Genomic DNA, 25221 nt, shown 5'->3' with positions numbered 1-25221 from the left:
TAATCTAATGGTTAGATTAGATCTTGTGGAGAACAGTAATTAAACCACGCCGCCTCCCTCTGTCAGCTGCAACCATCGTGCAGAACAAAGCGGTGGCCGAGCAGGGCCTGGAGGAAGGAGAGGAGGAGGAGAACAGGGGTAAGGAGGAGGTGGAGGACATGGGTCTGGGCTGGATGGAGGTCTGTTGTATGGCGCTGGATCTCCATGCTGCTGAGCCAGCCGTTCAGGTCAGTCCAGCTTCCTCTGCCACTGCAACGATTTACACACAGAATCATCTCAATAATCAGAGTCTCAAACTTCTGCTGCCTCAGGAAGCTGCAAGCTGGGCCATTCACAATCTGCTACTGCACGGAGCCGGAGTGACCCATTCAGAGGAGGAGCAGGACGAGAGGTGCACACTGACACATCTACAGACGTTCAACACTGTTGTTCTCTCTATAAGCTCGTGCACCGGTTTGTGAAAGGTGCCTGTGTTTAAGAATTGTGTAAAAATGTGTGTCGTTTGCAGGACTCCTGTTCACAGACAGTTAATGGTGGCCATGCTGCTGCACTCCTCCTCTCCCAGCGTGTTTGAAGCTGCTACCAGTGCCATCGCCACGCTCATCACGCACAACAGTAAGTCTTCAGCAGTCTTCGGCACACGTAAACGGCTGCAGTCGCTCTCGTTTTGGAACGAGCTCAGCCCACCTGACGTTCAGCCCTCGCTGTTTTCTCGCTTTGCCCGTCATTTTCGCAGCTTCCTCTTTTGTCGGGATCTCACCTGCGAGCTGTTATTGGCCAATGGTTGTAGTCCAGACCACAGCAAATAAGAAGAAAATAAGAAAATACATGCAGAGAGCAGCAGAGAAATACACCTCCAAACAACTTCTAGCAGGTCATAAGTGATGCATGAGAGGGAAATGAGTCTATGCATCGTTTTTTTTAGGAAAATCCTGCAACATCCAGTGTGCAGAGATGGGACGAATGGGAGAAACAATGCACACTTGCAGCTCTCACACTTTGGTTATCTCTTCTGTGCAATAAAATATCTACATCTGCTTACTTATTGGGATATTGTGCTCTGGCCTGTCTGCAGGTAAAATGTGTTCCCTGCTGCTGTCCAGCGGCCTCCACGTCAACCTAGTGGAGATGATGAAGAGACATTCAGCCTCAGCTGAAGTTTCCATCAGCGCCTGCAAACTGCTCCGCCTGCTCTTCCAGGGACGGTGGGCACAAACACCTCCTGATTTTCACAGATCATCCATATTTGTCTGAGTTATTCAAGTATCAAGTAATGAAACATCAAGCAACGATAAAATCTCAAAAATATTCAAAAGCTGCGACGCTGATGTTTCGTTTTGGAGTGAAAGCCGTCTCTGTTCCCGTAGGACTGCCAGCCTAGATGAGTTGAACATGGCCATGAGTCAGATCCTCAGCGCCATGAGGATCCATAACTTCCAGCCGGAGGTTCAGCTGGAGGCTCTGCAGGCCAGCCTGGTCTTCCTCTGCCCAGGTGCGCTCCAGTGGAGTTTCTGATTTCATTTCCTGAACACAAAAGCTCTCGACAAAGTGAAGAAAGTGGAACAGCTAAAGATTTTCAGAGCTTCAAGGAGAGTGAATATTGCACTTCAGTATTCAATATTAAAGGATAACTTTCGTTTTTTACAACCTGGACCTTATTTGTAGCATTAAATACACCCATTTACTCACTCAGACAACTTTGGTAGCATTTGGAGTCATTTTGAAGAAATTAGCCCCAGAGGAGCGGCGCGTATATCCGTATAATGCGAGTACTCGAGGCATCCATGCGCAGCCTCTATATAACACATAATCTGCGGCAAAACTCGTCCATATTCCAATATTTTGTTATGATATGCTGGTGCTATTCCCCTCTGAGCCCGTGGTGGCATGTTATCAACATCTAGCGTCTCTAGACAACTACCTCTGACGCGGATGATGTCATTACCGAGCAAACAGCCACAACACGGCTGACTCTGCGGCGGTCGGCTACGAATACGCAATAACGAACCATAGCTGTGCCAAACTACAGCTAAACTAGCCGACTGCCGGCTCAGAGGGGAATAGCACCAGCATATCATAACAAAATATTGGAATATGAACGAGTTTCGCCGTAGATTATGCGTTATCTAGAGGCTGCGCACGGATGCCCCGAGTACTCGCATTATACGGATATACGCGCCGCTCCTCTGGGGCTAATTTCTTCAAAACGACTCCAAATGCCACCAAAATTGTCTGGGTGAGTAAATGGTCGTATTTAATGCTACAAATAAGGTCCGGGTTGTAAAAAACGAAAGTTATCCTTTAAGTCCAAATGAATGCTGGTATTGCTCCTCAATAATATGCAGTTGGAATATATACTAAATTCTGTGTTTTTCAGTCTGCTGTGGCTGTAGTAATAGCCATTAATTTGTGATTCAGGCAATCAGATCTTAAGGAAGTGGCTCTAAATACAGTTCTGTACATTCTGGCTACTTTTCAGGAAGTTCAGTAATATGTGCGGTGTGTTGTACTGTGTGAACACAAGTGAGTGTTTGTGTGCGTAAAGCGAGACAAACCTCCCAAACAGATGTGGGAACACCCGATTTTCTGCTGCTGCTCACTCAGACCATCAGTCCTCGAGCCACTCCGGCAGAACTATACGTTGCCTTTGTTCAGCAGGGGAATTCAAAGCTGTTCCAGTGGAGCGGCTTGTTTTGTTTTAATTTCTCATCAAAATGAGGTTACAGTGTACTCTTCCTTATTGGATTAATGGCCGATAATGTGGCGGTTGTGTCTCTGTGTGTATGTTTGCATGACTCTTTGTCTTCGCTTGCTCCCTTGCTGTGCGTGAATTCCCAGACCGCAGTTTGAGGGAGCACGGCGTCTCGGTGGCAGACCCTGACATGGCCGACGTGTCGCTGAAGGTCCTGAAAAACCAGTGTGTGGTGGAGGGGGCTCACACCCTCTACCTGGAGGTTCTCAACAGGGTACGAATGCACAGATCAGCCACAGAACACCTCTCCACATTTTCCAAAATTTGATGCTGTTATGTCCTTGCATGGTTTTTTTTAAATTGAATATAATATATTAAAACTAGAAAATTCTCTCTGGGAAATTTTGAAAGGGACACGGGGGGCTACTGCCGGGGAAACCATCTCTGTCAACACAGACATGATCATCTTTCACTGACCATTGATTGAGGAGCTGTAATCACATTAAGTCTTCTGTGTGTTTGTATTTCTGTAATCAAGTTACCTGTATGTGCGTGCGTGTGTGTGTGTGTGTGTGTGTGTGTGTGTATGTGTGTGTTTGAGCCGACAAAATTATCTACATTTTAAAGTTTGAATGAAGTCTCTAGGAGAAAGTATGTCGAGGCAGCGGACAATTGAAAAAGGCTGAAATTTGAGGAATCAGCAGATAATTACCTCTCTACCTCTCCCACTTTTTTCCCCATTTTCAACCCTCTCAGTGCCAGTGTTTCTGTGGCTTTCTCCTTGTCTGTCTCTGTTGATCACCTCAGCTGTCTGTCTGCTTCTCTCCTCTGCTTCATGTCTCTGTTAACATGAATTAATGAACTGAATCAATAAACATGAATGGAGCTAATGCTAACGGAGCTAACAGAGCTAACACTTACGGAGCTAACGGAGCTAGCACTAACGGAGCTAACACTAACGGAGCTAACAGCTAACGGCGCTAATAGAGCTAACGGCGCTAACGCTAACAGAGCTAACTGTGCTAACAGAGCCAACTGTGCTAACAGAGCTAACAGTGCTAACAGTGCTAATAGAGCTAGCAGAGCTAACGGCTCTAATGCTAACGGCGCTAATAGAGCTAACGGCGTTAACAAGGGGGCAGGGGGATGGGGTTTTCATTATACATTTGTGTGTGTGTGTTTATGTATCTGTCATTGTGTGTGACTGCGTATGTGTGTGTCTTCGTCTGTTTGTGTGTGTGTGTCTGCTTGAACTACACAAGCAGCCCAACCAGCTCCTACATGGAGATGTGTCTGGTATATGTGTCTCTGACTGTGTGTGTGTGTAACTTCTGCCCCACCTACTGATAATTACCTCTCTATCTCTCCCACTTTTTACCTGTTCCTGTTCAGTTTTGACGTGCTTGTTTTTAATCACTTTTTAGCTGTTGGTTAGCCCTGCTTGTGTGTGTGTTTGTGTGACTACTTTCTCAACCTTTTTGGCAAAGCGCTTGGTGAAGCTGAGTTTAACTGTTTGTTGGATGGAGATTGTTTTCAAACAATGCCCTTGTTTTGACTGAGCTCGTTAAGATAATCATTCTCAGGCTGGTTGTCCTGCAGATGTGTGTGCGTGGGTTATTGACCGGTGTGTGTGTAAATGACAGTTGCACCTGTTCAACTCTTGCCTTGAAAAGCAGCTTTTTCGCTGTCAGTTTCTTCCGAACAACTTGCGATTGTGACAAAACTGTAGCTGCTATCAAAAAAACGATTACACTGTGAGATGCGGACAAGTCTGAGCCAGATGTACGTGTGTTTTATGTCCAGATATTCTTTAGAAAAATGACTAAATGGTCGATTTAAAAGACTCTGCGACTCAGAGAACAGGAGTTTGTATTGTATGCAGTGAGATTTGGGTTCGGCGAACCTCCTGAACTAAATCCTGTCATGAGAGAACCGTACCTCCTATCAGAGTGTACTATAGATCATCGGACTCCCGAGACCTTCCTGAGTCCGACTGTCTCTTCATTTTATTCCTGAGACAACAACTTTTCTTTTTATGGCGATCTAAAGACAGGAGGCATTTCTGCTTTTCTCACAAAACAGCTCTGAATTTTTACATTGGAGTCAATGGAGAGCAGGAGGGAGCTGGCTGCACAAAAAGCCTCACTATTTAAATTCAGTAAGTCTCTCCGCTTTTTCGAAGACATCACAAGAAAGAGGACAAGTTTGTCTACAAAAGATCCAAAAATTATGTGTCTCCTATTCACCATTTTACGGCAATTTTAGAAAACAATTTCAGGCGATTTCTCACCGGCTGTCTCATTCTAAGTGATGACATCACCCACTGAAGGCTGAAATTTGAGGAAATTTCCCCATTCATTTCTTATGGGAAATTTATCGCAGTTTTTCACGTCTTATGATGCGAAAAACTGCATTAAATTTGAGAAAAGTAATAGCACACCGATCCCGATCAAACCGCACGTTTTGATATATAATTTGCAAAGGTTTTCTCAGTGCTGCGCTATTTCATAGCTGTAGGAGCCAGTGACTCGGGACGTTGCCCCGTGTCCCTAATTAAAATGACAATAAAACCACAAAAAGCCAAAAGAAATCAGGAGGTCGAGCTTGAAAAACACACTTTTTTCACATGAAAGAGAAGCAGTGTACAAATACTCAGATGGTACATATAGTTCTCATTCATGACATAAATTAAACCACAGTCAATCCATTCATTGTAGAAATTATAAAGTAGGTTGTCCTGCAACCAGAACATCGGAGGGATTTAATTACATTTCTTAAAAGAATTTGCTAGCTGCCTGGCTGTTATGAATGAATGGTGAGCATGTTTTTTTCCCCCCATGTGGTCGTTCGGGACCCCTCTGCCTGAGGGGGTAAACAGGGACAAAAGCAGCCTCAGAAAAGGGTAGAAATGAGAAAAAAGGCGTCACATGTCAGAGAGGAAGTCAAAAGCCAGTATTTAACCTTAACATCTACAACTTTCAACTTCCTTTTTTTGCCATAGAAAGAGTCCTGTTACAAAATTAGATAAAATCAATTTGACCCAGTTGACCTCACGCAATGACTGTGAATTTCACAGCCCTGAATAGAAACAGAACGCAATCCTAAGGGTAATAATAGGGATAAACCTCATTTATATATTATTTAGCATCTTACAAGAAACAAGAAATGCAGCTGAAAATGATTGACAGGCAAAGACATCACATGCACCACATGCTTCACGTTAAAGAGACATAAAATGAACATAAAAACAAGGATAGAAAATTAATGTAAAATAAGATGGAGAATAAAGCCCAGTTGATAATAATAGTACAAATAAGATAAGAAAACAATGCATGGCATAAGATGGAAACTAAAACCACTGAAGAATAGTAATTAAATAAAGTTAAAAACAGCACATAGGATGCATAAAATCAAGTAAAATACAGCATTTTAAAAGAAGTGCAGCTGTGAATAAGTGTGAGGCAAAGCCCAGCAGTTTCAGGCCTGTATCAGGAAGTTATGGCTAATTAAAGGCTAAATGAAAAGATACGTTTTTAAGCTTTTTTTGACACGTTGGACAGACTGAATTCCGAATCTTAAACTTCAGGTTGTTTTTTGTGCTTCAACCAGCTTGACGTTCAGTGCTGCTTGTGTCTGTGTGCAGTTCATCAGCAGCTCCACCATACAGAGGTGTGGCCTGAAGGTGCTGTCTGCGCTGGCCGACTGCTCCGGCGCAGTGGACTTACTCTGCCAGCAGGGGGCGATAGACACGGTGCTGCACACACTACAGATGTTCCCACAGGAACGAGGTACAGCATGCGATCGCCTTTTACGGCGCATAGCCTTAATGAACCGAAATCAACCAAGATCAAAATTCCCTCATCTGAACTGTTCTAATTTTAATGCTGACTGTGCTTTCACTCACGTCCTGCAGAGATACACTACTGGGGTCTCACCCTGCTCACCTACCTCGTATCCAGGAAGAAGCTGTCGAGGATGATCGTACCTGTCCTGGCCTCGGTTGTGGTCGCCTCACTCATCCAGTACAGAGAAGACTTTGAGATGCTCCTGAAGGTGAGCTGAGTGACAGACAATTACCGTGGTGACTGCGTTTTTTTTTTGTTTGTTTGTTTGTCCATCCCGTTGGAGCACAACACGTTAAACATTTGTTTTTATTTTTTTTGTTTTGTTCCATATATTGTAGCCACATCCACATCATGCAGCCCTGCTTTAAACTTGAGCACTTATCTCATAATATCATTTCGTTCTCTCCATTTACTTCTGTTAACATGTTATTACAGATGTTCCCCACTTTTCACATGTGCTGCATCAGCCCTGTGTTGTGATGTTAATTCCTGATGTGATTGACAGCTAGAAGTCTGGACTCAGAGCTCCGTTCACAGACTTTGTTGTAAAATTGTCCTGACCTCTCTTCGCTGTGGCTGAAAGTCCTGATGTGTGTCCGGCAGTGTTTCCAGGTGGCGCTGAGGATGCTGGACGCCTGTTCGGGAGCAGCAGCTGAACTGCAGAGGGAAGACTTTGACAGGCAGATCTTCCAGCACCTCAGAGAGGAGACGACTGAGCAGAGCAACAACCCGGTGAGCCTGACGCTCAGAAGCTAGATTTCCCAGATTGTGGACATTTCTAGTTTGATCTGCTGTGTGTTGAAACACAGGCCGTTCTGTACACACGCAGGAACATACAGTACAAAAGGAGAGCGCAGGACATACCAGACATGCTTGAATACTGCTCTGATTAACTATCTAGGCTGCATGTCTCCCCCCCGTGTTCTTGGAAAACGATGCTTCCACGAAACGCCTTGCTAGAAAGATTGTGAATCCCCGCCATAATTTAATTAACAGATTCGTGTCTTCTCCCTCTCTGCCCCCTGACAGTTGCGTAAGTCAGTGTGTCTGGCTCTGTCTAAGATGTGGTGCGACTCAGAGCTGCACTACAGCATGCTGGAAAAGGCCTGCGAGGACGGGGACACCACGTTGGCCGAGTGCCTGATCGAGCTGGGCGCCGACATCAATAAGAAGACCAAAACAGAATCTCTCATCTATCAGGTCAGAGGTCACGAGGCCGCACAGGCCGGGCTCACGGATGAAAGCGGTTCTTGTCAGCGGGTCATGATGAATTTGCTGCCCGTGCTTTGCTTTACTTGCAAGTGTTAGCATGCTAACACGCTCAACATTACACCTGTTTGGACTTTTGGAAGAAGTTCTGATAACATACTGCACAACATCAAAATATTAACAGATCAATTAATCAATCAGCAGGTTGTTTGTGATATATTGATTAAAAACATTTAACATTTCCTGGTTCCTGCTTCACCAGTGTGACGATTTGCTGCTTTTGTGATTGATTGATTGTAAATGGAAAAGTAAATTTTACGATGAGATGAATTTAAAGTAAAATTAAACACTAGTAGCTTGTAGCGGCCATTTATCAATATTTTTAGCTGTTTTACAGAAAACAAATAAAATGGTTTATTTATGGCGCACATCAAACTGTAGCAAACAAGTTCAGTTTCAATATTCAGCCGTACTAATATATTAATCAATAATCACAATAGTCATCAATCTCAATCGTGGCGTCTGTCTCTTTCAGGTGTGCGAGAGAGGCGGACCCCTCGAGCTGGTGGAGCTCCTGCTCAGCCGCGGCGTCCACGAGCAGCACCTCCGCAGGGCCCTGGCCGTGAGCGTGAAGCGGGGCGACGGGCCCACCGTCATTCAGCTGCTGGGCCGACTGGGACTGGACCTCAACAACAGCGCCCTCTGCCTCGGGGGCTTCAGGCTGGGCCGCCTGGACGCCACCTGGCTCAGCCCCCTGCTGGCTGAAAGAGGCAGAGCACACAGTCTGCGTTACAACAACAGTGAGGAAGAGTTGATGCTTTGTTCTGTTTTATCTCTGTCTATTGATCGCGTACAAAACGAGCGATTTAAAGGCAATTCAAAGGACTTTTCTAGTCTGAACAGTTGATCAGTTATTTGAACAACAGATGGAATTAATATTTAGTTGCGGCCCTGTCTTAATGTCTTCACATCGTGTTCTGTCTCTAAGGTAAAGGAATGAGTTTGGCAAGGTACATTCAGTCTTTCCAGAGGACCAAGAGTAGCAGCGCTCCTCAGAGACCTCTGGCCGACCCCTGTCTGACCTCTGGCTACATTTCTGAAGAGAGCGACGACTCCAGCTTCAGCTTTGTCTCTGTAGACGACGGCCTGTTTTTCAACGACGACGTGGAGAGTGACGGTAAAGCCGCAGCTAGACCTGCAGTGTGCACAATCAGGGGATAAATTCAGCTGAAAGGCAGCAAATGTCTTCAGACTTGAGGTGGAACCGACGCTTTATTAGATTTATACGCATGAATCGGGGCATCGCTGCGCAGACAAGCAGTGTAATTCGACTGCAGACTGAAGTGAGATAATGTTCACACTGTAGATCTTCTGTGCACCAGCAGCTGGAGCAGTGACATCACCTCGCTGTAACGCTGTCTGAACGCTCCTGAACATCACACACAGTAACAGCCCGTTTACTTCCACCTCCCGGATCAACATTATGTCATCCATCCACTTCTCTGCCCTGCTATACTTTCCTTTAGTTCTCTTTCTTTCATCCATCCATCCCATAGACCAACACGCACTCAAACCAAACCAACACATGACAGCTAACATAACCCTGCTGTGTTATTCCCCGTGAAATGCGGTGAACTGGCCTGCGTGTACGGTCTGTACTGTACTGTGGTTGTCAGTGTTTTGTCGCATCGATTCGATCGAGATGCTTTTGACTTGTGATTAGTCTCGGTCAATTCAGCAGCGTTTTATATTGCGACCGTTTACTTCAAGAACAAGAGAAATGTTCTCACAGAAGCTTTGAAAGTGACAGTAAGGACTTTAAGTTGATCAGTGGGTCAAGGATGATCCCTCTGCAGAGACTGTGTGCTGCGTTCACTGTCCAGAGAACATATTTTTACGTATCAGTGGGATTCAATTAAAAATCCTGTCATAGTTGAACTGCAGTGCAGCTCAGACTGAGAGGAGAAACGCAGCGTACAGTGAGCTGGTTTCTGATTATTAAAGGCAGTTTCCCCTCTAACGATGAGTCTCTCTCACTGTGTGCTTTCCCTTTTGCAGGCAGTGATTCGCTGTGCGGGGCTCTGTCTCCAAAGCCACACAATGACTCAACAGAGGAGTTGAGGGGGGGGTCCTGCAAAAGGAAGCAGGGGCGTCGCAGACATGCCAGCGCAGAGGTAAAACCTCTTCATTAACATGTAGACGTTTACGCTCAGGTGACTGGATTTTCTGTTATTATTATGATTATCTGAGCATATCTCTTCACATGACCAGAAATCACAGTGCAATTCACTGTTCGGTCATTTTCTTAGTAATAAAACTATAATCCCACCAAATATGTGCCTGTTCCCTCACTCCTTCCCTCTGTGCCCGTGTCTGTCTTTTCCTCTTATAGAGTGGACCAGCTGAGAATGAACACGGTGAGCCTGTACACAGGAGATACGGACGGACCGGCTCAGGCCAAAAAGGTATTTCCATCAGGTTCAGTCCAGTTCGACTCAGCGATGCGTCGCTCTGTGAGCTCTTTCTTTCGTTTGTCGAATGAATACAGGACAGAATGATGGAACGATCCTATAACGTATTTGTTAAATGCAGCTCAGAAACGTCCCACTTTGGTCCTAATGTTCAAACCCAAGCATGCAAAGACAGTTGTATGTTGCACCGGTCATCAACATATGTTTTTTTACATTGTTTAAGATTTTTAAACCAAGAGCAATGTAAAATTAGGATATTCTGGAAGTTCCATGTTTTTTTAATGACTACATTGAATAATTGAAGTGATACTGGATGATCACACTAATCAATCATAGATCAAAACATCGCTGAGGTTGGCTGAGCTATAAAAGCCAGAAGAGCCGTCGACAGTGCCGAGTCTTATTGCTGAGCTGAGCTCATGATCCGGCTCACTGAAATCACATCACTAGTTCAAATAATATGACAGTTAAATATATAAATTTATTTCCTGACACGCAGGTATTTGATCAGTGACAGTCATTGATCTGATAAAGCTTCAATCAAACAAAATCCAGAACTGTTTTAGAAAAAACTGACAGAAAATGTTCAGACATTCCTCATCTGGATCTGGATCCTCTTCAGGCACACATAGTGACATTCAACCACAGGAAACATGAGCCAGATTATTTTCATTCAAGTTCAGTAAAGTAGTTCATAAAAAAGAAAATATAAATAGATGATCAAAAATGCCTTCTCACAAGATTTTCAATTAACAGGAACTAACAAGTATTCCACATCAGAGTATCTGGTTATCGTCGAGGCTGCAGGCAGTATTAATGCTGTGTCGCCTCCTCAGTGTTTGGATCTGGCGAGAACTCTGCTGCTCTGCCCAAAGAGAGGGAGAGGATCCGCCTGCTGGACCTGTCGGGCAACGAGCTGGACTCTCTGTCCTGTCTGATGGACGAGGGCTTCGTCCAGCAGCAGCTGGGCCATCTCCTCCGCCTGGACCTGAGCCACAACTGTCTGCTGGAGTTTCCCTCGGCCCTTTGCCAGGTAACGGTCCGAGCTGTGCTGAATCGCTAACATATCAAACGATTACAGGAAACAAACCGTCTTTTTTTTTTTTGTAACTGTCAGAGTTTGAAGAGTCTGACTCGACTGGACCTGCAGGGCAACCAGCTCCAGGCTCTGCCGGTGGAGCTGCTGTCCCTGCTCTCGCTGAGCATGCTGAACGTCTCCCGTAACTGCGTGGGCCCCCTGCTGACCTTCGACCCCGCCGTCAACTGCCCGTCGCTGCGGCAGCTCAATCTGTCCTTCAACAAGATCGAGACCTTCCCTCGCGAGCTGGGCCGCGCCGTGAACCAGCTGGAGGAGCTGTTTATGGAAGGGTAGAGCGTCATTACAGCATCTCATTTCAATGTGCCGTGCAGTATGACAGTTTGATGCATCCAGGGTGATGAGGACAGCTGTTATTTCCCTTTTTTCTCTTTTCAGTAACAGCGTAACTGAGCTTTGTGTGCCGCTGTGTTTGCCGGAGATCAAGCTGCTCGATGTGAGCAAGAACAGCGTGGAGAGCATTTCTCCAGACTTCCTGACCGGCTGCCCCAAACTGGAAACTTTCAGTGTCTCCATGAACAAAATCTGTGAGTATCAGCTGAACATTAGATCAGAAATGTGCAGTTTAAATGCATTTAGCCTCCTTTGTCTGCCCAAACTGTAGTCTGGAAAACACCCGAGCACCAAACCGGCATGCAAGATATTTGAGGATACTAAAGAAAAATGCCTGTGAATATTCTCATTCATCCAGGTCATTGTAAGCTTTAGGGCATTCAATCGTTCACAACTGGACCTCGTCAGTTTGTCTTAGAAGACGTTTCGCCTCTCATCCGAGCAGGCTTCATCAGTTCGTACGCAACCAGACTAGATAGGACAGCTCTAGTCCAATGCAATGGTGTTAGGTTCAAGTATTTTTCCCCTGAGTGAGACCAACCCACAAAAACAAGAATGGTATCACTCTATTGTGAGGCAAATGATCCCCCCATTAAGGCGGGGTAGGGTGCAACCCTTGGATGTCAACGACAGTCGTTAGCCTCGTTAGTGTCCCATTGTTGTCATTGGGAGGCTCCTTGAGCCATGTGTGAATGGCTTTGTTGTTTATCCTCGGAGGCTAAATCTTTGAATCTCTTAGGGAGAGATGAAAGGACAGCATTGTATGTGGGAGATAGGTGGTGTCTCAGACCTCCCCCTCTGTTCAGAGATGGTTTTTCAACCTTGACATAGATAGCTTCTCGTACTCCTCTTTCAAACCATCTGTCTTCTCTGTCCAGAATATGCACATTTTTATCCTCAAAGGAGTGTGCTTTCTCCTTGAGATGCAGGTAAACAGCTGAGTCCAGCCCTGAAGAGTTAGCCCTTCTGTGTTGTGCCATGCGTCTGCTCAGTGGCTGTTTGGTTTCCCCAATATACAAGTCTGTGCATTCCTCACTGCAATGGACTGCATACACCAGATTGTTCTTCTGAGTGTGAGGTGTCCGGTCTTTGGGGTGCACCAGCCTTTGTCTGAGATTGTTCCCAGGTTTGAAATGTACCGGGATGTTGTGTTTGTTGAAGATTCGCCTGAGTTTCTCCGATACACCAGACCAGAATGACGATGTTATGCTGTCTGTCTCTTTTCCTCCTCTGTCACCCTGTTCTTTCTGGAAGCAGCTGAACTTTTCACAAAGGACCAGCTGGGGTAACCACAGGTAACCTCAGAAAAACCCTGCAGCGGCCTTCTGCTCGTATAACCTCTCTTTGCTGTTTTTCTCCAGCTTCTCTGTCACATCTCTCATCCAAGATCACGACACTGAAACTAGCAAACAACAGCTTCACTGACGTTCCTGAGGCTATACTTCATCTCCCAAAGTGAGTCACGTGCTAGTTTTTAACAGTTTAACACACTAATTTACTCTCAGAGCTCGAGTTTTAGCTGTGTGATAAACACATGTTTGATTGTCCAGCTTGCGGTCAGTGGACATGAGAACCAACAACATCGCGGCTCTGCCCGGCCCGGCTTCCTGGGAGTCCAGCAACCTCAGAGAGCTGATGTTCAGTCACAACTGCATCAAAGATCTGGATCTGAATGGACCGATCTACAAATGGGCCAGACTGGAGAAGCTCCACCTGAGTGACAACAAGCTCACTGAGGTAAAAAAAAAAGTTCCTGATTTTCTTGGCCATCATGAGCTTTTATTTGATTTTTCTAACACCATAATGAATCAGTATCAAGCTCTTGAATGTTGTTGAATTTGATGGTTGATTGGATGATGGCTGCATGGTCTCTACTCAGATCCCGCCGCAGATCGGCCTGCTGGAAGGCCTGACCTCCCTGGACGTGAGTCGTAACGCTAACCTGCGCTCCTTCCCCGATGAGATGGGGAAACTGGGCCGACTGTGGGACCTGCCGCTGGATGGCCTCCGACTCCAGCTGGACCTCAAACACATTGGCAACAAGACCAAAGACATTGTGAGGTCAGGGGCTTGTTCAATGTAGAGATATTAATATTAAATTATGTTGATGATGATGATCTCACGCCTTTCCTCCACCCTCGCCTGCAGGTTCCTGCAGCAGCGGCTGAAGAAGGCAGTGCCGTACTACCGGATGAAGCTCATCGTGGTGGGGAACGCGGGCAGCGGGAAGACCACCTTGATCCAGCAGCTGATGAAGCTGAAGCGCTCCCAGTTGAGCTCGAAGCGGCCCGCTGCTGGCATCGACGTCCGGGACTGGACCATCAGGGAACGAGACAAGAAGAAAATGGTGCTGAACGTCTGGGACTTCTCAGGTTAGGTTTTTAGGGACAAATTGGCAAAACACAACTTAAAAACAACAGATTAATGAACTGTTATGATAAAGAAACCCGAGGATAGTCGAGTATTTCAATGCCCAGAAATCAACTGTATCTAAATAAGTTAAATTAAAGAATACCACAAGTATACCGCACATTTGAGAGAGGTGCATCTGTAGGTGTCCTGTTCACCTGGTTTTTTACCCCACAGGTGGAGAGGAGTTCAGCGACTCTCACCCTCACTTCCTGACCTCCAGAGCCCTCTACCTGGTCGTATACAACCTCAGCAAAGGCGCCGGTGAGGTGGACGCCCTCAAACCCTGGCTCTTCAACATCAAAGTGAGTCATAAAGATCTGCAGAGGGGCGTTGAATCCCCAAATATTTTTATTAATCCTGTTATGCATTGTATGCAATTTCTATGACATTGCAAACAAATGACTAAAGGGTTCAGCAATATTAAGTCTTAAATTCAGTTGGTAGAAGCTAAAATTCAATTCAAAGTGCACAAAGTCTTTGTACTAGCTTGTAATAGTGCAAAAACCCTTTTTCATTGTGAAACTGAGGCGTCCTTCTTCAGAAAGTATCATGTTTATACTCTTTTTATATAATGTACACTTCTCCTTTTTATTCGTGGTGTCTATAACAACTAACCTTAACAAAAAAGTTTTATCTTATCTTTATCTTAACGAAGGAACACATCAATGGCAGACTTGTTTCACTTGTTTTAAGAGGAAAAAAAGTGTTTTTTCAATCTTTTTAAAAATATCCTTCCACTGCTTCAGGCCGTCGCTCCTCTCTCCCCGGTCATCCTGGTGGGAACACACACGGATGTGAGCGAGGAGCTGCAGCTCCAGGCCTGCCTGACCAAGATCAGAGAGGAGCTGCTGAGCCACCAGGGCTTCCCTGCCATCCGGGACTACCACATGGTCTCCGTCTGCGAGGACTCGGACGCCATGACCAAGCTGCGCAAGGCCATCGCCAGGGAAGTCACCAGCTTCAAGGTAAAAGGATGGAAGAAGGAATGGCTGATTAAAGCTTTTCTGTCTTTCTGCTCTCCTACGGCCTCACCCTCTCATCTGCTCTCCCTTTTGCAGATCCAGGGCCAGCCTGTGATGGGCCAGCTGGTTCCAGACAGCTACGTGGAGCTGGAGCGCCGGGTCCTGCAGGAGAGAACCAGGGTTCCCCCAGAGTTCCCGGTCCTCAGGCACCAGGAGCTGCTGCAGCTCATCGAGGAGAGTCAGCTGCAGCTGGAGGAAGCTGAGCTGCCCCACGCCGTCCACTTCCTCAGTGAAGCCGGTCAGAAACTACGTTCAACGTCACGCAAACCTCAAACTTTAACCTCCATCCATCAGTGTACCCACTTCACATGAATTTAAATGTTACTGTGCCTCCCTTTGTTAAGGCTGCAGCACATTTCTCTGTTAGGAGGAGAAATATTAAACCATTCAGACATGTAGCTGTTCGGTTTCATAATTTAACGTTTTAAATGTTGTCTCAAGGATCAACAGTTTGTCTGACCGAGTCCGGCTTTTTCTTCCCTCCTCCTCTGTCACTGAAGGGGTTTTACTGCACTTTGATGATCCTGCACTTCAGCTCCAAGAGCTCTACTTCATCGACCCGCAGTGGCTGTGCAACATCATCCCTCAGGTAGCCTCACCTGGACGCACAGAGACAGTCACACAAGCTTTGAGTCTTTCAGGCCTAACGAGCTGGTTTAGGGCTGAAGGATAAAAATAAGATGCCAGCTTACAGTTTTATCTAAACTAGGAAAAAAGTCTCACTTTTTCTTTCATAATAATAACAATAATGATAATAATGATAACTTTATTTTGGAAACAATGTACAATTCACTACCTAAATGAGATAACTGCTGTTTTTCTGGCCAGGATATTGTATCTGATTATCCTCTATACTGTGCATGTTATATATTATATAAAAACACATAATATATAAGTTATTTCAGTGGTGAAATAGTATGTATGCAACTGAAAGCAGAAGTTCCGGCCTCATAAAAACCTTTATTAACACTCGTGCAGGTACGTGGTGGTTAAACCTGTCAGGTGTTGTCTGCTCTCTGCCTAGAAACTGACTTTAAAGAGCTGTGGCTTCTGGGAGCATCCTAAAGGAGTGGTTCAGCGCTCAGTGGTGGAAAAGTTTCTGTTTGAGACCAAATGTTTCCCCAAGAGCCACCTGACGCAGTACTTCAAGCTGCTGGAGAAGTTTCAGATCGCGCTCCCCTTCGGCGACGACCAGCTGCTCGTGCCCAGCAGGTACGGTTCACTTTGCGGAGACCAAATGAATCAACATATCCAGATATTTCACCATCTCTGACGCCTCATCTCTCTTCTTTCCAGCTTGCCCAAAGACCAGCCGATGATAGAGCTGCCTCACCGTGAGAACTCAGAGGTGATCGTGCGTCTGTACGAGATGCCGTACTTCCCCATGGATTACTGGTCTCGCCAGATCAGCCGCTTACTGGAATTTTCTTCTTACTTGCTTTGTGGAAGAGGTAAAGTGAACGTGACCGCAGTCACTGTTCCATCAGCTGCAAAGAAAGAGGCCAGTGGTTTCTAAAATGAGTCCCCCTCGCTGTGTGTTGTCCAGAGAAAGTGGTGCGACCCAACCGGATCTGCTGGAGGAGGGGCGTGTACCTGAGCTGGTCCCCAGAGGCCTACTGTCTGGTGGAGGCTGCCTCAGTGGAGCAGAACCCCTCCAGCTTCGTCAGGATAACGGTGCCGTCGTCACAAAAAGGTGCCGCAGTTTGAAGAAGTCCTCCCCGACTCTTAATATCTACAAATGAATCTGTTTCGATTAGTTTTTATTGCTGCATCAAATTCAGAATAAGCACTTACAAAAATCAATGAAGCTGATTATAGCTGAACATTAAATTAATTGTCTGTGTGCAACTTTTCTGCAGATTTCCAGAGTTAAACTGTATGTGATGAAGGGATTTTAAATGTCTGCTTAAACTGCTGTAAATGTTTACTGTAAGTAGCATTATATCATGTATATTGATAGTATTAAAAGAGATTGTGTCTCAGAGCTGGTACCAGTTCAATGGTTGGGTATCACAGAAGAACTGTGATTATTGTGCTGCTATATGGATCATATCACGATGTTGCCCCCCAGGCCGGGCACTGCTGGGTCAGGTGGTGGACCACATCGACTCCCTGCTGGAGGAGTGGTTTCCTGGCCTGCTGAACACCGACATGCACGGCAGCGGTGAGGCGCTGCTGAAGAAGTGGGCTCTCTACAGCTTTGAGGACAATCAGGAGCGGAGCAAGATTCTGCTCGAGGACCTCTTTACATGTTTTGACAACGGTACACGAGTCACACTAAAAAACAAACTGTTCCATCAGTTTGAAGTCAAGAATGTTCCGCATGCAGGGTTTCCAGTCATCTAACCTCTATTTTTGATTACAGATTTTCTGCTGGTGGACCCGGAGGACCCCCGCTGCACACTTCCCATCTCTCAGATCGCTCCTGATTTGGTGCTGATTGACCAGCCTGCAGGAACAATACTGGACAGCAAAGAGCTGGATGTCGACATGTCCAAAGAGAACCGACTGGGTAGTCCTCACTTTGTTTGTTTAAAATAACTGAATTTTAAGTCAACTTTTATTCATAATCAAGTATCATAAATCAAAAGGCTTTGCCATCTGTAAAGCATACGACACCCTCTGCTCTTAGCCCGTCGATATGGATCAGGAAAAACAGAGGTGATGTTACACCTTTTGATTTTTGATAAAAAGGCACAGGACATTTCCTGTTTTTGCCTTTCAGTTATTACATATCGTAGGCAAAAATCTGTGCCTTAACCATGTTAAATGAAACCCGTACAGAAATGATCTTGTTTGCTGTGCGTACAGGGGACGGTGGCTTTGGGACTGTCTATCGAGGTGTCTACAAAAACGAAGAAGTAGCCGTGAAAATATTCAACAAGCATGCGTCTGAGCTTTACATCTACAGACTGCTCAGACAGGTACTGTGTCCCGGACTCACTGACAACCTGCTGCCACTGAAATGTCGTCATGAAACACGGACACCAACCTTGACTCCACTTCTTTTCTGTGTCTGTCCAGGAGCTGGTGGTGCTGGGTCGCCTCCGTCACCCCAGCCTGGTAGGTCTCCTGGCGGCCGGCTCAGCTCCTCAGGTCCTGGTGATGGAGCTGGCTCTGCGGGGCTCACTGGACTCGCTGTTTGAACACGAGAACGGCAGCCTCAACCGAAAGCTCCAGCACAGAATCGCCCTGCAGGTGGCCGACGGGCTCAGGTAGATCACATCACAGTGTAATTTTGATGCATCATTAACCAGAATTAGCATTAGGATTACAACTTTGTCATCATATTTAACACCAAACAGATGTTCAAAATCAGATTCAGCAAAACCACCACTTCATCACTGCTCCATCTGTGTGATCAGGTACCTTCACTCAGCCATGATCATCTATCGGGATCTGAAGCCTCACAACGTCCTCCTGTTCAACCTGAAGACCGACTCTGAGATCATCGCCAAGATTACCGACTACGGCATCGCTCAGTACTGCTGCAGCATGGGAGTGAGGAGCTCAGAGGGCACGCCAGGTCAGACGCCTCCTCACTCCTCCTACGTGCTCGGCAGTTTTAAAGCCGTGCACGGCGTTTGAAATTAATCGCTGTCTGTCCGGCAGGTTTCCGAGCACCGGAGGTTGCCCGAGGTAACGTGATCTATAACCAGCAGGCCGACGTGTTCTCATTCGGCCTGCTGCTCTACGACCTGCTGACCTGCGGAGAGCGCATCTCTGACGGCATGAAGTTCCCCAGTGAGTTCGATGAGGTTGCGGTGCAGGGAAAACTGCCAGGTAACAATTCTTTCCTAAAGTGTGAGAAATACGAGTTGAAGTAAACTGAAATCAGCTCTGTTACACAAATGTTATTTCTACAAAAGCCCAGAATAGATGAACCAAACAGTGGCTCCAGTGAGCGTCTGGAGAGGAGGGTGAGCCCGGGCTGTTCAGCTGTCTGCAGTCTGAAACCTCACCACTAGATGCCACTAATTCCTCCAGACTGGACCTACAAATGTGATGCACTTTAATACATCATCACATTTAGCAAATAACAAACTGAATTCTGGATTAATCCTAAATGTAAGAGCACAAAACCAAATTAATTTCTTAGAATGTGAACTCATTCTAATTTAAATTGTTGGTCTGTGTTTACAAGTCAATGACTTTCTTTATTAAAACACCTGACGAACAGATTGTGCCTGAAACAGTGATTTCATGACGACCATTTTTATGTCAAACAGCTTGCTCAGTATTTAAATCTCATTAGATAAAGTACAAAATACACAAATTCCTTCCTTTGATGGTTTTGTTTGATTGAATTTCTCCCTGCAGTTCTGCGTTAGCAGGAAAAACGGTCCTATTGAAAGTGCACCTAGTGTCCGAGAACTTTCACTGACATGTTCACTGTCCTGCACGCAGATCCGGTAAAACACTACGGTTGCTCGCCTTGGCCGGGCTTCCAGGCGCTGATGAAGGACTGTCTGAGGGAAAGCCCTCAGGGTCGACCCACCTCTGCTCAGGTCAGGACCTCGAGATGGAGCAGATGTGTTTAGCCGATTCTGCCGCATTAAATTTGACTGAGAAAACTGCAGGACATGGAGTGCGTTTCATGATTTCAGAGCTCATTCAGCGCAGTGTTTGTGTCTCCTGTGACGCCTGCAGGTATTTGAGAGGCTGAATTCAGGGGAGATGTTGTGCCTGATGAGGGAGCTGGTGGTTCCGCAGGCGTTCAACGCCGAGTGCTTCACAGTGAGCTCTGGCAGCGCTGACGGCCCCTCCGACGGCCACAGAGCCTGGATGGGCGGAGGCAGCAGCGCCCAGAGACTAGGCTCCATCACAGCCGTGGACCTGGACACCAACACGGTCACCACACAGGTACCAACAGGGCTGCTAACCGAAGGACGGAGTCTTTTTAACAGAAGCTAAATTAGCTGCACAGATGCTCTCATTCACCTTCTCTGGTCTTCATTGTTATAATCATAACATCAGCATCAGTCCAGACTGCAGTTTGTTACAGATTGATTTTGTTATGTTTTGGTCTCTGAGTATGAGGTTATATGTGCTCGAACGACCTTCTCATTCCTCGTCAGGATCGAGTTGCACATTTTTTGTGCGTCTCTTAATAACTATATATTCTGTGAGCATAGCAGACCAGGTGTAAAGTGCCACCTGTGAGTGTCAGCAGGATCACCGGTGCTGAAGCTTTGTGCAGTCCTGGTGTTGGTTGGAAGCCACCTGCCACAGAGATACTGGCACAGAGATTTTCAAACATTCAGCTTTTTCCAGTCCAACCGGTTCTGTTCAACTCAAGCACACCTCGTGCTTCATGCTCGGCTCTCTCACTCCTGCAGGAGATTGACAACAGTCCCGTCTTGTGTCTCGTGACCGTCCAAATCCCATACGAGGCCTGTGATTGGCTGGTGGCAGGCACCCAGTCTGGCTCCTTATTGGTCATCAGCACTCAGGACACGTCGACTTGGCGCCACCTGCAGAGCGTCACGGACGCCGTCACCTCGCTGTACTTCCATGTATACCCTCGTCGCACGTAAGTTTCTCCAAAAACTGACGGTACACTCGTGGAGGATTTAATACGGACAAACACGAGGGGGAATTACTTAAAGACGATGCAGGATTTTGTTGTTTGAAAGCACACCGTCCCCTCACACTTCCCCCTCTTTAGCGTTGTTAGCAAGAACAAAAGTTAAGTTCAAAAGCTCAAATGAACACACCCAAACCAAGACCTGCGTGACGTATCACAGTGCTGCACACATGTCAAACAAGGTAATTATGCTGAATCTGAAACCTTAAAATGCTGACTTTTGATGCTTTTCTTTTCTCTTCAGCCAAAGAAAGAATTACTTGCTGGTTGGGACGGCGGATGGGATTCTCACTGTTTTTGAGGACTCCGTGCTGACGGTAAATGTTAGATATTAAATTAAATATCCAGCGTGTTTTCTCGTGAAGTTCCAGATTGGATCTTCATTTTCTCCTGGTTCTCCTCCCCCCAGCAGGAGAACGGGCAGCCGGTTAAAACCGTCACAGTGGGAAACGTCAACACGCCTGTCATGTGTCTGGGCCAGTCGGCGCATCCGCTGGACAGCAGGTCCGTGTGGGCCGGCTGCGGGGCCAAGATCCTCTCCTTCACGGCCGACTACGACGTGTGCAGGACCATCGACACGAGGCCAAACCTCATCATCCAGTGAGTCCCTGTCGTGGAGGGAAACGAGAGAAGCCGTTCGGTTCGAATCGGCTCAAAGTGTTGATGAGTGTTGAGCTGAGGGTGACTGAAGGACGAGCTTTTTTACTTTGGAGTGAAAAAAGAGTTTTCCAAACAATTATTCCTGCATGTTTGACAAAATGAGAAAAAGTGTTTAAAGAATTAGGATGAGATTAAAGTGAAGCCTGAGTTTAAAGTTAAGATCAGCCATTGTGTCATTGTCATTGGTATAACAGCACAGTTTGGTGTGTGTGTGTGTGTGTGCGCGCGCACCTCTCAGGCAGCAGCGGCCGTTGGGTGGTGAAGCGTGTGTGTCTCGGATGGTTGTGGATAAATACGTCTACCTGAGCAAAGCCGGCACACCAACCGTCGAGGTTTGGGATAAGAGGAGCGAGAGGATGGTGGACTGCATCGACTGTGCTCAGATCATCAGGTACACACACACACACACACACACACACACACATCACATACACACACACACAGAAATATTTGTTTTGCACTTTTTATCAGGTCTCTGATCTGCAGTGGTGGAATGTAACATGTAAGTACATTTACTCAAGTACTGTATTTATAGTATAATTTGATTTATTTGCAAAACAAAGTAGTTAAAATTAGTGTCATTTGGATCAGCTCCAACATAAAATGCTGCTCACACAGTAAAACACACAATGATAATCCAGTCTTATAGTGTCACACTGACAATGGGCCATTCTGCTGCCTGATGAGTACTTTTACTTTTGTAAAATACATTGTGCCGTACTTCTTCTTAAGTAAGATTTTGAATGCAAGACTTGAAGTGTTTGTGTTTTCGCCATCATAAACAGTCGTTTCTTCCCTTTCAAATAAACAAAAGATTCAAGTTGTTAACATAACAAATGGCTGAATAGAGAACAAAAGAGAATGAGCACCATACATAGAAATGTGAATGTCATCAACAGAAAATCAAAGGTGAAACTTAAGTGATGTTTGTATGGTGCAGAAACAACACGTCAGGCATTTAACAAGGAAAATGCCTCCAGAATCAAACAGCATCTTAAATTCAGTCCAGTGTTTGCTGTCAGTCTGAACAGCCTTCCAGAATCCGACGCTATTGGAGATTTGTACGGCTGCAGCTGTACATTGACAACTCCTCTCCCTGCAGACATGACTCCGGCTGCAGAGGCAGGCAGGGCGGCGGGGGGGCGCTGCCCACCGAGGCGGCTCCCTCCTGGGCCAGAGTGAAGGCCCTGCTGGTGCAGAGCGCTGCAACTCTCTGGATCGGCACCAGAGGGGGCTACCTGCTGCTGGTGGAGCTCTCCAAACACCAGACGCTGCAGGTCATCGGCCCCCGCTGCGACTCCATCCGCTGCATCGCCTCCGCGCTCATAGGTGGGCGCTCAACTTTGATTCATTTAGTCGTGTTTTTATGTCACGCCGGCGCAGTGCCACATGTGATATGTTGTCTGTGTGTGTGTGTGTGTGTGTGTGTGTGTGTGTGTGTGTGTGTGTGTGTGTGTGTGTCTGTTCTCATCATGACAACACAAACCAATGCATGCATTTATTGTGCTACAAACCTCATTCTTCCAGTCCACCACAGGCACCCCAGACTGTGTGATTTTGGAGCACCACGTTGCATACATTTGCATATTAATGAGGGAAAAGATTGTATAACAGCTCCCTCTTTGGGTTAAAAATCCATACTGACACCAATTATATAATACAAATTAATATAGAGGAATTTTCCTAACTAAGTCTTTACCCATATGATTGACCTCATTAGTGTAAGTGTTCATGTTTTATCAGAGATGGTGATAATTACAGCTCAGGTGCTTCTTGATGAAAAGAGGTTTCTTGCACAGCTTTGAGGTGAACATTTGGGCCAAATAATCTGCAAAAATACCCATCATGTCCTATTCTGACTCACAGTCTGCCACCATATTGAATCACTCAGACTCTCTTCCTACATCATTGCGTTCTTCGTCTGCGTTATTCTCACCTTTGGATGCTGCAGCTGAACAAGCCGTTCTGTCGCGTGATTACAGATCTGTTTTTTCCACCAACAGAGACGCTGAACTGGAAGAATGTGGTGCTGGTTTTGGGCAGAAGATTCCCACAAGACAAGAATGAGTTTGGTGAGTGTGGCGGTTCATTGTTTGTCCCACGCTTTATGGAAACAGTTGTCTCGCCACGCGAGTTTCGCTGAAGTGTGAGTTTGTCGCCGCTCTCAGGCGAGGAGTCGGTGCTGATGGTGTGGAACAGCACGCTGACGATGGAGGTCAAAGACCTGAAGCGACACTGCGAGAAGAGGGAGCAGATCGCGGCCAAGATGAGAGAGCAGCTCCATCACAACTGAGCCCACACGCCTGTATGTATGCATTTTATTCCCTTTACAGCCTGCTTTTTTATTCATTTTAATTTCACGTTTATGCCATTTATTTTATTCTTTATTAAACAAAACTGCACAAATGCAGACTCAGTGTTAAAAGTAGCAGTTTTGATGGTGTTATAGTGAGATTTGCAATGTTGAAAAGCCCAAAACTGAATTTCACGATTATCCGCCAAAGTTAGAACAGCTCTGGTTGCTTCACCTCCACAGTTTTGGTTCGGATTTCCCAACATCCTGTTTCCCTGTGCAGCTTCCTCAGTGAAGCTGATGGAAAGATATGATGTGATGACCCACACAGACCTGATGTAGCGGGTTTTGAGTGTTAAACTGTAAATAGATAACACATAAAGATGTTTTTTGTAACTTTAAGTTGGTTTTTTGCTTGCTTGTTAATTGCTGAAGAACAATATCCAGTTTCAGGGGTAAGACGAAGCAGTAGTAGCAGTTGTATAACCAGAAATGAAGGCAGATGTAGGCGTAGAAGTAGAAGCACACACCGCAAGCCTCCACTCCACCAACCATCACACGCATCCAGGTGCACCTCCCAGGCTCGGCCTGCAGGTGTAGCTTCAGCAGCAAAGACGCCACTGTAGGAATCTTATAGGATTACTTGGGGCAGCATTGTCTCTATGATAAGAACTTACCATGTCAATGTTCTACAAGTTTCTATTGTCCAAATTAAGGTTTTTAAGGACGCTATACATAAAAGCTGACAAATACAGTTATTTAAAATTGTTTTATAGAAGAAGTTTGTGCTTTTGTAATGCAAAAAAAGTGCAATGCTGTGTGATGTTGCACGTTTTCCCACATTGTACATATCAGTATCCAGAAATATCCGTAATATTACCATGATAGCCCAGCCCGCCCAGCGGCAGCAGGAGTCATTAGCAGTGATGGAGGTGGAAGTAATAAGTGCCATTTGTTTTAATTCTTTTTTGCAGAATGTTCGTTGAAAAGGGATCAACACTCCAGTGGCTCCGTGTGTCAGCAGGACACATTGAAGTGGATGTTTTACCTCATTTTCTGACAGCCATACATGCTTTCCAGCGCACCGACCTCCAGGAAGACCAAGAACGAAAGAGGGGAAGCACACTGCAGTGCATCAGTCAAAAGAACTTGATTCAAGAAGCGTCTGTCGTGATGATGCTCATGTTTTACCCGATAAGACAATCTACGTATTTTGGGAAGAGAAACATTTTGCTAAAAGGGATGGTCTAACTTGTGTTGTTATCAGGTGTGAGAGCAGTGCAGGTGTTCAGGAAGACCTCCTGCTCCTCGTACAGAGATGTTTGTTCACCTGAAGTATGATTTTAAAAAAAAACTGGAAAGAAAGCCAAAGGAAAAAAAAGCCTCTAAAAGTGTATATTTGATTATTTATTCTCACGTCTGTGTGTTTACCTGTGAGCTCAGTCACTACATCAGTGATCAGAGCACGGGACCTCTCAATGCACCGTTTTTGTGCGTCGTTACCTGAAGTCACTGTGTGTGATGGTGTCAAACAGAACAAGTGAGTAAATACGATTTTTATGTACTGTGAAGGCTCTTTGTTTACATTGTGGTCAGAATAT

At 45.8% G+C, this 25221-nt stretch overlaps 1 protein-coding gene across 1 annotated transcript in view; it reads left to right on the top strand.

The window, feature by feature from the left end:
- Positions 1–25191, top strand: part of lrrk2 (leucine-rich repeat kinase 2) — a 35614-nt gene extending 10423 nt beyond the window's left edge. The window contains exons 9-52 of the mRNA XM_041938983.1: positions 67–227; positions 312–391; positions 509–615; positions 1076–1205; positions 1368–1492; positions 2839–2966; positions 6336–6480; positions 6606–6745; positions 7141–7269; positions 7567–7737; positions 8282–8546; positions 8735–8923; positions 9805–9920; positions 10139–10211; positions 11054–11250; positions 11335–11585; positions 11692–11840; positions 13008–13101; positions 13197–13383; positions 13526–13707; positions 13795–14018; positions 14233–14360; positions 14805–15023; positions 15117–15318; positions 15581–15669; positions 16105–16292; positions 16377–16531; positions 16627–16773; positions 17152–17343; positions 17446–17592; positions 17892–18004; positions 18105–18295; positions 18446–18606; positions 18693–18863; positions 19488–19588; positions 19731–19943; positions 20420–20613; positions 20912–20984; positions 21077–21267; positions 21566–21718; positions 22430–22656; positions 23331–23399; positions 23496–23632; positions 24595–25191. Coding sequence (XP_041794917.1) covers positions 67–227; positions 312–391; positions 509–615; positions 1076–1205; positions 1368–1492; positions 2839–2966; positions 6336–6480; positions 6606–6745; positions 7141–7269; positions 7567–7737; positions 8282–8546; positions 8735–8923; positions 9805–9920; positions 10139–10211; positions 11054–11250; positions 11335–11585; positions 11692–11840; positions 13008–13101; positions 13197–13383; positions 13526–13707; positions 13795–14018; positions 14233–14360; positions 14805–15023; positions 15117–15318; positions 15581–15669; positions 16105–16292; positions 16377–16531; positions 16627–16773; positions 17152–17343; positions 17446–17592; positions 17892–18004; positions 18105–18295; positions 18446–18606; positions 18693–18863; positions 19488–19588; positions 19731–19943; positions 20420–20613; positions 20912–20984; positions 21077–21267; positions 21566–21718; positions 22430–22656; positions 23331–23399; positions 23496–23620 — 6692 coding nt within the window. The 3' untranslated portion in view covers positions 23621–23632; positions 24595–25191. The remainder of the gene's footprint in view (positions 1–66; positions 228–311; positions 392–508; positions 616–1075; positions 1206–1367; positions 1493–2838; positions 2967–6335; positions 6481–6605; positions 6746–7140; positions 7270–7566; positions 7738–8281; positions 8547–8734; positions 8924–9804; positions 9921–10138; positions 10212–11053; positions 11251–11334; positions 11586–11691; positions 11841–13007; positions 13102–13196; positions 13384–13525; positions 13708–13794; positions 14019–14232; positions 14361–14804; positions 15024–15116; positions 15319–15580; positions 15670–16104; positions 16293–16376; positions 16532–16626; positions 16774–17151; positions 17344–17445; positions 17593–17891; positions 18005–18104; positions 18296–18445; positions 18607–18692; positions 18864–19487; positions 19589–19730; positions 19944–20419; positions 20614–20911; positions 20985–21076; positions 21268–21565; positions 21719–22429; positions 22657–23330; positions 23400–23495; positions 23633–24594) is intronic.
- Positions 25192–25221: the final 30 nt, after the last annotated feature.

This window comes from Chelmon rostratus, chromosome 6 (genome assembly GCF_017976325.1).
Source record: "Chelmon rostratus isolate fCheRos1 chromosome 6, fCheRos1.pri, whole genome shotgun sequence".
NCBI classification, from domain to species: domain Eukaryota; kingdom Metazoa; phylum Chordata; class Actinopteri; order Chaetodontiformes; family Chaetodontidae; genus Chelmon; species Chelmon rostratus.
This window is presented reverse-complemented; position numbering and strand designations above follow the sequence as displayed.